Below are 13,939 nucleotides of genomic sequence, written 5' to 3'. Positions count from 1 at the left end.
GAATCCACAGTGTTGGATGTGGGATCTGCAGGGCCTGGGAGGGTGGAAAATGTGGAGGTGGGGATGGCTTGAGAAGGCTGAGCTAGGACAGAGGCTGGATGGAGCTAAAGAATAAAGCAGAGATTTATTCAAAGGATCTCCTCAATAGATCCACCCTGGGCAGGTGGGAATTCATAACAGAACATGTGGGGATGAAGTGGGAATTTCCAAATTTGTGAGAGCTGGTGAAATCCCATCAAGGACGCAGCAGGAGCATCAGCCTCCCTCCCTCCCTCCCTGGGAAAGCACTTCCAGCCTTGCTCAGACAAGGATTGAAGTCACAGAGATTTGAGGGCATGACTGAAATGCTTTCTCATGTTGGGACATCTGAGATGATAAACTGGGAGAGCCCTGGGTGTGCAAACAGGGCTGGATTAATGAGGTGCTGGGTGAGGCTGGTGCTGTCCCTTGGCTCGGTGACAGATGCCACCATTCCCTGGGTGGCACAGCACTCATTCTTTGGCAGGGTACAATGTTGCTGTAGGGATTTGTACTATGTAAAAGAATTTACTCCTTTTCTAGAAAAGGAGGGAGTGAGACATGGGGTATGAAATTAACTTGGGGTAGAAATCAATTTGGGATTTAGATGAGGTGTGCTGGTTTAACTTGTTTAGTCTCTGGCTTGTTCACATTGGTGCCTTGTTCAGGCTGCCCTAGAGCAGAGGCTGGATGGAGTTCCAGAATAAAGCAGGGATTTACTGAAAGCATCTCCTCCATGGATCCACCTTGGGCAGCACCAGAGCCCAGCCAGGGCTGCACCCAAGATCAACCAAAACGGCCCCAAAATGCACGGCCGGGCACGGGCTCTGTCCCTGGGATCAGTTCTGCTCCATTTGCACCTTGCAGTTCATTGTCCCATTCCAGCTTTAGCCCAGGCAGTCCCACCCTGCTTGTTTTTCTCTCTGCAGCCCACGGGGTTTGTGCTCTGGGGCTGAGATTTGGGTCATTTGTCCTTGGTGCCCAGCTGGAGCAGGAATTGTTTTGTCTCCCTGCTCTGTGCACAGAGCTCAGAACTGCCCCTCATCAGAACTATCCCCTGATATGGAGCCCAGACCCTCAGACTAAAGCAGCACAGAAGGTGAAAAATAGAAAAGCTGAACCTGAGGCATCAGTGGCAGGTGAGGATCAGGTTTGGACCCACCCTTGGCAGAGATGGGAAGGGCTCAGGACTCTGCTGTTCCCTCCACAAGCAGCAGCTCTGGGGAGGGCTCAGGGGGGCAATATGGAAAATGAGATTCCTTTGGGAGAGCACCCACCCAACCCAGCTTGGGAAGAGGGACAGGGATGGCTCATCCTGGTGGGAAGGGGCAGTTCCTCAGCCTCAGTTCAGACTCTGTACCTGGATTTGCTGCACCATGTTGCGGAGCTGGACTAGGAATTCCTTTGCCTCCTTGGCTCTGTCTGACAATCCATTGAGGGCCTGGGAGAGCTGGCTCTGCAGGGGAAACAAAGAGCAAGGTCAGTTCCATGTCCAGGACTCATCCATCCCCCAATACAAACACAATTAACTCCACAGAGCTCCCTCTCAAGCACTCTAAGTAGTGGAACTAACAAGCAGAAACAGAGCTTGTAATCAGGAAAATCCATGGAAACAAGGGAAAAACAAGGAAAAACCAAAAGCAACATGCAGAACTTCAGTTATCCTCACAGACCCTGCCCTGCTGACAGGCAAGCAATGGAAATGTGAGCAGATTCTCCCACCACACCCAGATCAGAGCTCCTGCAATGCAGCTGATGGACTGGACACCCATAAGACGTAAGAGACCAGAAGGAGATTTAATTTGATCTGAAATGGGCCCAAGAGATAGGATTGTGTGGGATTTGGGCTGGGGATGGGCTGCAGCCCAGCACTGCCTCCAGCATCCCACCAGGGTGTGCCTGAGTGCAAGGAGAGGAAAAGGAGGGTGAGCCATCACAGCCTGGCGGATATGGATTTATAGAAAATTAAAGCTTGACAGAAAGATTATATAGTATGTATCTGTATGAAAACTCTGAGATGAGAAATGCTGATTTAGAAATGTTATGGAATAGGATGGAGATTGTTGAGAGAGAAATGGAGCTAGAAACAAATTTCAAAGCATGGCTTTGCTAAAAAGACTAGATACTTTGGAGAAATAGAACTGTGGAAGATGTATTGTAGTAAGACTCACAAGGGGTAATTTTAGATGACTGGCTTTAAGGCATTTACAGCATGGTGTGACGAAAGCTGATAGGCCAAGAAACACTTATAAAGAATTGTAATTAAGAAATCATTGTCTTCTGATTGTGATGGTGTGAATTATAGCATCTGTGCTGTCTCACCCTTCTAATGAGACTGAAAATGGAATAAAAGTTTTAAACCACCTCTCAGTTGCCCCATCTCTAGGTCAGAAAAAAAACATTATCCAAGAGAAGGTAAAGGCTTTCCTGCAAAACACTGACTGTTCCTTCTCCCTTTGGAGTGGGAACACTCCCACAGCCCTGGCCCTCGGCAGCAGAACGTGGTAATAACAATCATTATGTTCATCAAATGCTTTTTCTTTTTCATTTCCATGGCTCTTTCTGAACACTCACTCAGGAATCTTCCCCATCTCCCCCTTCTGCCATCACAGCAGTGTGTGGATTATCTCAAGAGCTGCCCAAACCATCCTCAGCAATTTTCCTCTGGGAGAGATTTTGCCTCTTTTGTGGGCAGCAAATTGGCTGCAGACACCCCGTGGGTTTGGGGGGTGATTCTTCTTTGAGGCAGACACAGAAAGGTGCTGGGATGGTGGTTGGTGTGCCCAAATCTCCAAAAATATGCTGTGCCCATCTTTCCAGGGATCAGGGTGTGGGCATTGGGCTGTGCCCCCCTGGATGCCAGTGTGGGAGATGGGAAATGAGATGGGAGAGGGGAGAAATGTCACATTCACATTGCCTGGAAAAATCCCTTTGCCCAGGATTCCCAGCTCCTGGGAAGCTGAGAAGCCTCAGAGAAAAAGGAAAACAATAATTATTTCATTTGCTTCTCCTGTGTTTTGCTCATGTGGAATGTGTTTGGAGATTATTTATCCAACAAGTGATTATTTCATTGGTTTCATGTGAATTGTTTTGACTTAATGACCAATCAAGCTCAAGCTGTGTGGAGGTTCTAGAAAGAGTCATGAGTTTTCATTATTATCTTTTTAGCCTTCCGTAAGTATCCTTTCTGTATTCTTTAGTATAGTATTTATAATATAATATAATATAATATAATATAATATAATATAATATAATATAATATAATATAATATAATATAATATAATATAATATAATATAATATAATATAATATACATGTGACATAATATTCTATAGTATCTTATATATTATATAGATATTATATAACATATAATATCTATATAATATGATATATAATAAATAAAATTTAATAAATTTCTATACATATATTTATAAAAATTTATTGTTTTATATATTTATTATTATTGTTATTATTAGAAATAATAATAATAATAATAATAATAATAATAATAATAATAATAATAATAATAATAATTATTATTATTATTATTATTATTATTATTATTATTATTATTATTATTATTATTATTATATATCTATAATATCTTAAAATAGTAAATTAGGCTTCTGAGAATATGGAGTCAGATTCATCACTCCTTCCTTTGTCTGGGAACCCCACAAACACAACAGAGAAGGGCTCTGCTCTTTCTGGGCTGAAATAAAGAGTAAAACCCAGCTCTGCTGCTGAGGAGAGCCATGGCAGCCCTTTAATGGCCCAGAAATAATGGCCCAGAAAATGACCTCGCTGCTGCTTCCCGGGGAGACTTTAATCTCACCCGAGTGCTTCCTGCATTCCCTTTGTAATTTATCCTTGGGATGTGGAGCTAATCAGGGAATGCATCTCTAATGGAAATGGGATTGCTAACTCAGCTCAGCAGTTCCCCCGTCCCTCCTCCCTCCCCAGGCAAGGTCAGGGCCCTGCAGGGACCACCAGCCCTGCCTCTTGCAGAGCCTCCATCACCTTCCTCAGCCCTGCTGGGCCTGGGAGATGCCCCAAGCCCTGCAAGGTGTTCTGCTGAGAGCTGTGCTGCTGCAGGGCCCAGGTCCCTGATAACACAGGCAATTAATGGAAAAAATCAGCAGGGGTTGGTTGTGTTTACAAGCTCCTCATTATAACTGCAGCATGTTGGGTTTGTTATTTTTTTTTTTCCTTTAATGTCTTTAAAAGGCTTTTTTTTTTTCCCATTAACATGAATTTCATCAAGGATATCTTTAGATCAGCATAATTCTTTGAGGCTTTCCTGATGGGAAAGCTTTTTAAAAGTGGGCTTAAAATTTCATAAGAGCTCTGTGGTGCCTGTGTGTGTTGTCCATGGAGGTTCCTCCACCCCAGGCACCCCCAGCCTTGCAGCACAGCAGCTCCCTTGGTGCAGCAAGCTTGGAGCCACCACAAAAAATGGTCCACGAGCTCAGAGCATCCCTGTCTCAGCTCAGCCCTTCCCTCTGCTCCAGGTACTCCTGATGCCTCCAGGGCGAGTGAGGGAAGAGCATTATCTAGTCTGAAAAGTGTCATTTCCCCAGAATTTGAAGGATTTCCAGAATTTTCAGTACAGTTCCTAAACATGGGTGGGCACAGGAGCTCCAAGGTTTGGCTTTTCCCCAGCAGAGTTTCATTCCCATCTCCAGATGGGTCTCCCTCAGGAATCCATTCCCCCTTGTCCTGTCACTTCATCCCTTGTCCCAAGTCCCTCTCTGTCACTGTCACATTGTCTGAAAAATCCCTTCACCAGGATTTCTTCTCCTGGGAAGCTGAGAAGCCTCAGAAAAAAATGAAAACAAGAATTATCTGACTGCTTCTCCTGTGTTTGCTGCTTTGGAATGTGGTCTGGAGATTGTGGTCATTGTTCGATTGGTTTCATGTGAATTGTTTTTATTTAATGACCAATCACCCTCCAGCTGTGTCAGAATCTGAGGAGTCAGTCATGAGTTTTTATTATTCATTCTTGTTAAGCCTCCTGTCTGTATTCTTCTCTTTTTTTAGTATAGTTTTAGTATAGCAATATAATATAATATAATATAATATAAATCCATAAAATTAATGTAATTATAAAATTAATTATATATATATATGATAAAATAATAAATCAGCCTTCTGAGAACATGGAGTCACATTCCTCATCTCTGACCTCGTCCTGGGTTCCCTCACAAACTCAACACCTCTCCAGCTCTCCTGGAGCCCCTTTAGGCACTGGAGTCCTCCACAATAATATTGTGTGATATATTCAAATAACGGTGAGTATTTCTGGCACGCTGCAGCAACCTGGAGTGCTGCACTTTGCATCTCCACGTGACAACAAAATCGTTGTGGCTTTTTGGGGTCGGGAACCCTGCTCTGGGGACACCATCGTGGGGAGCCGGAGTGGAGCTGAGCCCAGCCCTGAACCAGCACAGGCAAGGAATTAATGAGTGTGAAATGAAGAAAAATCCCATTTCCCGCTGCCTTAAAATCAAGGGAATTAATTCTTTGTGGAAAGCTGCCCTCTTTTCTCAATGCTCTCAGTCCAAGGCAGTGAGAAGAGACCTCTGTGATTCACATCAGCATTAATGGGAGCTAAGCATTTAAATCTTTCTGTCCCCAGAGCACTTAGGAGAGAATCTGTCCTCTCTTTGTGCTCTCTAATAGCTCCATAACCCTCCTCCTTCCCAGGCAGGCTGACAAAGGCATTTCTGTCACTCTGATTCTGCCTTGTCCCAGCACAGGGGAGGCAGCAGCCAGTGCAGAAGGCTGAGGGTGGCATTCACATTCCCTGGAAAAATCCTTTTGCCTAGGATTTTTCTCCTGGGAAGCTGAGAAGCCTCAGAGAAAAAGGAAAACAATTCTTATCTCATTTGCTTCTCCTGTGTTGTGCTCATGTGGAATGTGTTTGGAGATTGTTTACCCACAGGTGATTGTTCCATTGGGTTCTGCTGTGAGTTGTTTTCACTCTTTGGCCAATAAGTGTCAAGCTGTGTCAGGACTCTGGGAAGAGTCACGAGTTTTCATTATTATTTTTTTTGCATTCAGTAAGTATCCTTTCTGTATTCTTTAGTATAGTATAGTATTCCATAATATAATAATTTAATAATATTTGACATGTATTATAATATTCTTTAATATAATTATTATAAAGTAATAAATCAGCCTTCTGAAGCATGGAGTCAGGATTCTCATCTTTTCCCTCATTGAACACCACCACAGAACCCCATGGCAGGGCAGGAGCTGTTCCCAGCTGTTCTCCTGCCCTCCAAAGGATCGGGAGCTGCCACAGACGCTGCAGTTGAACTCATGTGAGTCTTGCTTTTAATTAAGGCACAGGACCTGCAGCCTTTGAGTCTTGAGGCCAGCCCCCTGTACGTGGTGGCTGCCTAATTAAAATGGGATGTTTAATTAAAACTTGCATTCAGTCAGGAAGTTGATGAAGCTAAACTGCTGCTAATTGGCTTTTAGCCCCAGTGCTTGACTTCTGGATTCAAGGCTGCCTCTGGAAAGGAACCAGGAGCTGCAGCCTGGGCTGATCCTGCCCCTTGAGATTGAAGGGTCAGACAGTGCCATGTCCTGGGACCCTGCAGGGGCCTGGTCTGGGACCCTGCCAGGATCCAGGGGCAGCTACAGCTGCTCTGCAATTCCATCCCAGCCTTTCACCACTGTTGCCTTGGTTTTTTTTTTTAAGCCTTCTGATGCGTACATTTTTATAACAAACTTTTTTACACGCTTTGTGTGAATAACTGATTGTTTTGTGTTCTTTTCTAGAAGAAGAGAAATTTGATGGACTGTTGGATTGTCCAGTGGCATTGGAGAGGTGGCACTGTCATCCTCCAATCCACTGTCACTTTTAGAAATCTATAAATGTTAGAGTCAAAAATTAAACTTCCCTCTTTTTTACCTTAGAGCATTGCGTGTCTGTGTCATTTTATTTTGTGTCCTATAATGACACATCACCCTACCAGCTAGGAATTCCCAGTTCCCAAAATCCCATCCATCCCTGTCCTCTGGCATTGGAAGCCATTCCCTGTGTCCTGTCCTTCCATCCCTTGTCCCCAGTCCCTCTCCAGCTCAAGGTTGGATGGGGCTTGCAGCAACCTGAACTAGGTGGAAGTGTATTGGATTTGTGGGGTCCCTGTGGCAGGAAGGAATGATGAATCTGACTCCACGTTCTCAGAAGGCTAATTTATTATTTTATCATGCTATATTATATTAAAGAATACTAAACTACACTATACTAAAGAATACAGAAAGGATATTTACTCTATGCTAAAAAGATAATAATGCAAACTCCTGACTCTTTTCAGAGTCCTGACACAGCTTGGTCCTGATTGGCCAAAGAGTGAAAACAACTCACAGCAGAATCCAATGGAACAATCACCTGTGTGTAAACAATCTCCAAACACATTCCACGTGTGAGCACAACACAGGAGAAGCAAATCAAATAATTATTGTTTTCCTTTTCTCTGAGGCTTCTCAGCTTCCCAGGAGAAGGATCCTGGGCAAAGGGATTTTTCCAGGGAATGTGAATGCCACAGAAATGGGATGGAACGAGGTGGTCCTGAACATCCTATCCAACCCAAACCACTCCTTGATGCTGTGATTCTGCAATCTCAGCTGCAAATATCTGTAACTGAGCCAAAGCAGATGACAGGAACAGGGTCTGAATTGTTCCTCTCCCAAGCTCCACCACTGCTGCTGAGCATTTCACATGGCTCCAGCTCAGCTTTCCCTGGTTTTCCACAAGAAGATGTGATCCCAGTGTGGCAGTCACATTTTCTGAAAAATCCCTTCACCCAGGATCCTTCTCCTGGGAAGCTGAGAAGCCTCAGAGAAAAAGGAAAACAATAATTATCTCATTTGCTTCTCCTGTGTTTTGCTGCTTTGGAATGTGGTTGGAGATTGTTTATACAACAGGTGATTGTTTCATTGGTTTCATGTGAATTGTTTTGACTTAATGACCAATTAGTGCCAAGCTGTGTTGGGACTCTGGAAAGAGTCACGAGTTTTCATTATTATCTTTTTAGCCTTTTGTAGGTCTCCTTTCCATATTCTTTAGTATAGTTTAGTTTAGTATTCTTTAATATAATATAGTATCATAAAATAATAAATTCGCTTTCTGAGATCATGGGAGTCAGATGCATAATTCCTTTCTCTCTGCCATGGGGCACCCCACAAATACAATATCCCACCCTGCCAAAAAGCTGCAAATCAAACAACAAATCAAGGAAATGCACACACTTGTCACCAGAAGGACACACAGACAGAGGCAGGTTTTTGAGCACAAACCTGGGTGCAAACTGTAGGAGAAAAAGAATTTTTTAGGCAGGGATCCCACTCCCCTGCTGCCTTCCACAGGGGCCTTGGTTCTCCTCCTTCACTGCAGCTCCCCCAGGGAATCTGGGGTGTGCAGGAGGGAGGTGAAATGTAAATCCTCAGGTGGGACAGCCCCTGGGAGAGCAGCTCCATAAAGCCTTGGAAAAGGCTTCCAAACTGAGGTGCTGGAAGTGGGAATGTGGATTTGTAGTTTTAAGTTAAGAAGAAGAAAGTTCAGAGTTTTAAAGATATAGAAATAAAAGTAGTTCCAGAGGTAAACAAGGAGTTTAGAATGCAACACTGTGGGTTTGTGTGTCATAACAGGATTGGCTAAGAAAGCTCCCACTGCAGAAGAAATAAGAAGAAATACTTAAGGATTGGGTCAAAAACATAAATAGCCTTGTGTTTTATCGGTCAATAAATCCTTAAAAGGGGTCTTGGGACCTTCTGAACAGTGAAGATATGAGCCCAACTCACCCTTCCTGCTTATATAGAAAGATAAATAAATTGTAAAAATGTATTAAAAATAAATGGAATTCTTTCCAAAATTCCCCCCGCCTGAGGGTGGCCTGAGCTGGCTGTGGGGTGGTGCTGGCAGAGCTGGAGCCCCAGCCCCGTGTGCTGTCCCTGGGCTGCACAGATGGCCCTGGCCTGGCTTTGTTCAGGCACACACAGGGGCACTGTGTTCCCTCAGCAGGCACAGCTGATTCAAAGCTCCAGCCTGCAAATAAAGCAAGGATAGATTCTTTTCAAGCACGACCTTCCTGAAAGCCTTTCACTGCCTCCCATGTGGGGTCCCCTGGCCCTGGGCAGGCTCGGTGCTCTCCCAGGCCATGCTGGGTTTAGGGTTTATCCAGCCTGGTGACAGTGACAATCCTGCAGCAGTGGCAGTGCCTGCCATCCATCTGTGCTTGCCCAGGGCAACTGGCTGCCCAGAGCCCCTCACCCCACACCCTGAACAACCCCCAGGTTTTGGGGTCATCCCTGAAAGGAGACTTTTAATCATTTAAAAATTATTTGGTCGCCAAGCCCTGCACTGGGGATGCTGCTGGAAGCAGGAGATTGAGGGTAAAACCCAGCAATTCTTCTCTTGGCATGGATTCTGAGGCACAAAACAGTTATGTCAGAGCTGTGAAAGAACAAATCTGGGCCGCAGCCCTCCTGCCAGGAGCCATATGGGTGAGGGCCTGGCTGGAATGCCTGGGATGCTCAGGGACAGGTCACACGCTGCTGAAATGGAACAGCAAAAGTGTTTAAAGTGTTTTGTTCCTGCTGTGAATCCTTGTGCTCACTTGGACCTGCCATTCCCTGGCTCCCAGGCCAGGCCAGCTGCTGCCCTGCAGCCTGCAGTGATTCCTCAGCAGGATCTGGGAGAAAGAACCCCCAAACTCCAGCATCCCTGCTCTCAGATCCCCTTTCTTTGAGGGGCAAACCAGGTGTGGCATTCACATTCTCTGAAAAATCCCTTCACCCAGGAATTTCTCCTGGGAAGCTGAGAAGCCTCAGAGAAAAGGAAAACAATTCTTATCTCATTTGCTTCTCCTGTGTTGTGCTCATGTGGAATGTGTTTGGAGATTGTTTACCCACAGGTGATTGTTCCATTGCATTCTGCTGTGAGCTGTTTTCACTCTTTGGCCAATCAGGGCCAAGCTGTGTTGGGGCTCTGGGAAGAGTCACAAGTTTTCATTATTATCTTTTTAGCCTTCTGTAAGTATCCTTTCTGTATTCTTTAGTATCGTTTAGTTTAGTATTCTTAAATACAGTATCATAATAAATGAGCCTTCTGAGAACATGGAGTCACATTCATCATTCCTTCCCTCCTCAGGGGTCCCCACAAATACCATAACCAGGAATGCAAAATTCAGGTGGGGTTGGGCTCCTCCTCCAGGCAGCACTGACAGAACCAGAGCACACAGTCCCAAGCTGTGGTTGAGATTTTGGTTGATATAACAGGTTGAGATAATAGGTTGGATATTAGGAAAAAGTTTTTTTACAGAAAGAGTGATAAAGTTCTGGAATGGCTGCCCAGGGAGGTGGTGGAGTCCCCATCCCTGGATGTGTTTAACAAAGCCTGGATGTGGCACTGGGTGCCAGGGGAGAGCTGGGGTGTTGGGGCTGGGTTGGACTCAGTGATCCTGAAGGTCTCTCCCAACCCCGGGATTCTGTGAATTCCCCAGCAGAAGACACAAACCCAAGTGGCCTGTGAGACACCAGCCTTCCAAACCCATGGAGGCACCAGGTGAAGTTACCAGATTCCATCAGAGCTGCAGTGACCCTCCCCACCTCAAGCACTGCAGTGGGATCAGCCTCATTTTATCTCATCCCCCTGGAAAACGCTCTAGGAGGATTCCTTGATGAATCCTAGAATTATTAAAGGTTGGAAGACACCTCCAAGATCATCAAGTCCAACTCCCAGGTTGGCTGAAGCCAAGCAAGGCCAGTTTTGCCCTCAGGGACACTCAGTGTGGATCATTAATTTGACTTTTTTGGCTGTCCTTGGTGTTTGGGCTGAACAAATACCAGAGTTCTGGGATGTCCTGGGCTGCTCCTGGCTGTGAGGATGTATTAAAGATTCTCTGTCCTTGCTTTGATACAGGGTCCAGTCTTTGCTTTGATTTTTGGGGAGAAGAAATGTAAGCACCTCGCAACAGCCCTTTGATTTTGTCCAATTAATTCCTGGCTTGCTTCACTAATGATCAACAGAAAATGATCTTAGCTTTTCCCTGCCAGCACCTGACACGGGTCCCTTTGAAAGCACAGACAGAACTGCAGGATGTGTTACAGGGATGCTGAGAAAAACTCAGCCAGGAGCTGCTGCTCTCCCACAGGCACAGAGAGGGGAAACGAGGTAAGGACAGAAAGTAAAAATTTCAAATATCCCCTTGTTGGGTGAGTTGGTGATGAGGTTCACTCTCCATGTTTTGTGTCCCTGAGAGGAGGTGCTGCAGCCCTGCACAGACACCAAGGTGGAGAATCAGGACAAGAGAATTCCAAATCCATTGGAATTGAGTCTGGCTTTTTTGGGGAGCTGAGCCCTGGCAAGAAGAGCCCCAGCTTTGCTAAGGGCTGCTCCTTGTGTCCTGGGATCCTGCAGGGGCCTGGCCTTGGACACTTCAGGGATCCAGGGGCAGCCACAGCTGCACTGGGAATTCCACCCCAGCCCACGTCCACGCTCCCAGCCAGAAATTCCCATTTTCCCAATATCCCTGATCCTCAAGGAAGATCTCCCCCATCTCAGGCAGCCACAGAAAGAGCATTCCTGTTGTTCTTAATAAGCAACAAATTCATTGCAGAGCCTTAATTAGGGAGAAAGGCCCTTAATGGAGCCAGAGCTGCATTTCCTGAGCAGGCTGCTTAGCAGCTAATCCCCCCACGGCTGATCCTGCTCCTTGTGGCATTTTCCCTTCACTCCTAAGCCTCAGAGCCCTGGATTCCCCTCACCACGGGCCAGCAGACAGAAGGGAATGGGTATTAAAGACTCAGCTGTGCTGTCCTCAGCTCCAGGGTCAGCTCCAGGGGTTCCATTGGTTCCTCCAGTGCTGCCCACTGAGGTGCAGAGCTCACATCTCCCTCTGGGTCACCCTCACAGGGACCAGTGGCCACACAAAAAATCCCAGTCTGTCATCTCCAGGGACATCCCAGGGCACAGCAGAGAGGGATTTGCCTCTGCAGGAGGTTTGGGATTAAATAAGGGGCAGTGGAGGAGGCTGAACAAAAGGGAAGTGGATCAGAAGAACGGGGAGGTGCTGAAGAGAGTCCAAAGGAGCCACGGAGCTGCTCCAGGGCTGGAGCCAGGCTGGGAGAGCTGGGGGTGCTCCCCTGGAGAGGAGAAGGCTCCAGGGAGAGCTCAGAGCCCCTGGCAGGACCTGAAGGGGCTCCAGGAGAGCTGGAGAGGGACTGGGGACAAGGGATGGAGGGACAGGAGCCAGGGAATGGCTCCCAGTGCCAGAGGGCAGGGATGGATGGGAGATTGGGAATTGGGAATTCCTGGCTGGGAGGGTGGTGATGCCCTGGCACAGGGTGCCCAGAGCAGCTGTGGCTGCCCCTGGATCCCTGGCAGTGTCCAAGGCCAGGATGGACACTGGGGCACCCTGGGACAGTGGGAGGTGTCCCTGCCATGAGCAGAGGGTTGGAATGGGATGGGCTTGAAGATCCCTTCCAACCAAAACCATTCTGTGTTTCCAGCTATGAATTCCCACCAGTTTTAGAATTAAGAGACCAAAAAAAAAAAGATTTAGGGACAGAGCAGCCTCTGTCCATCTGTCCATGACAAACACCAAAGCAGACTTTCACAGGATGCTCAGGAACTCTGAGCCATGGTCCAGCACCTCAGCTCTTCCCAAGGATTCCCACAACATGAAAAGTAGGATGTGAAGCACTGATAGTATTATGGCCATCCTTAATTATGTCTTGGAGGCAGCAAAGTCCTCTCTCTTCCTCAGCAACCTGCTGTCATCTCCCTAAAAAAAACCACTGCTCCACTTGACCTCCCTTCTGCTTCAGGCCTGAGGGTTTGAGCTCATGCAGAAGGAAATGAGCTCCTCAGGGATTGCTGTGAAATGCTCCTATTTATGCAGGACAAATGAGCACTGGGGGAATGACTGCCAGAGAAGGTCAAGGAGCTTCCAACCACTTCCAAATTAAATAAATTTTAACCTAAATCACTTCTTCCAACCTAAATCACTTCTTCCAACCTAAATCACTTCTGAACTAAACCACTTCAACCTAACCAATTCCAACCTAAACCATTCCCAACCAAAAACCACTCCCAACCCAAACCATTCCCAACCTAAACCATTTCCAAACTAAACCAATTCTAACCCGAACCACATCCAACCTAAACCACATCCAAACGAAACCACTCCCAACCCAAACCACTTCCAGCCTAAATCACTTGTGAAATAAACCACTTCCAACCCAAACCCCTCCAACCTAAACCAATTCCAACCCATACCACTTCTTCCAACCTAAAGCACTCCCAACCCAAACCATTTCTTCCAACCCAAACCATTTCTTCCAACCCAAACCACTTCCACCAAAACCAATTCCAACCCAAACCACTTCCAAACTAAACCACTCCCAACCCAAACCACTTTCAGCCTAAATCACTTCTGAAATAAACCACTTCCAACTTAAACTACTTCTTCCAACCCAAACCACTTCCAACCCAAACCACGTCCAACTATAACCAATTCCAACCCAAACCACTTCTTCCAACCCAAACTATTCCCAAACCAAACCACTTCCAACCCAAACCACGTCCAACTATAACCATTCCCAAACCCAAACCACTTTTTCCAACCTAAACCAGTTCCAATCTAAACCAATTGTAACCTAAACTACTTCGTCCAACCTAAACCACTCCTTCCAACCCAAACCACTTCTTCCAACCCAAACACTTATTCAAACCCAAACACTTCCAATCTAACCCACTTCCAACCTAAATGACTTCCAACCCAAACCATTCCCAACCAGGTCAGTGCTGGGGAAAGGGCTGGTTCCTGCTGTGTTTGAAGGACACAAATCACTGCTCCATCTTTTTATTAAAAAAAAAAGTCTGGAGGACGTTGCTGTGAGTGGTGAG

At 46.1% G+C, this 13,939-nt stretch overlaps 1 protein-coding gene across 8 annotated transcripts in view; it reads right to left on the bottom strand.

Annotated features, from left to right (window-relative positions):
• Positions 1–13,939, bottom strand: part of TRIM9 (tripartite motif containing 9) — a 70,705-nt gene that overhangs the window by 33,064 nt on the left and 23,702 nt on the right. For all 8 annotated transcript variants that reach the window (XM_074544103.1, XM_074544104.1, XM_074544105.1 and 5 more), the window contains exon 2: positions 1,379–1,474. In XM_074544103.1, the coding sequence (XP_074400204.1) occupies positions 1,379–1,474 (96 nt within the window). The remainder of the gene's footprint in view (positions 1–1,378; positions 1,475–13,939) is intronic.

The sequence above is a fragment of the Zonotrichia albicollis genome, chromosome 6 (assembly GCF_047830755.1).
Source record: "Zonotrichia albicollis isolate bZonAlb1 chromosome 6, bZonAlb1.hap1, whole genome shotgun sequence".
NCBI lineage: Eukaryota > Metazoa > Chordata > Aves > Passeriformes > Passerellidae > Zonotrichia > Zonotrichia albicollis.
Note: the sequence above shows the minus strand (reverse complement) of the source record. Positions and strands in the feature narration are given on the sequence as shown.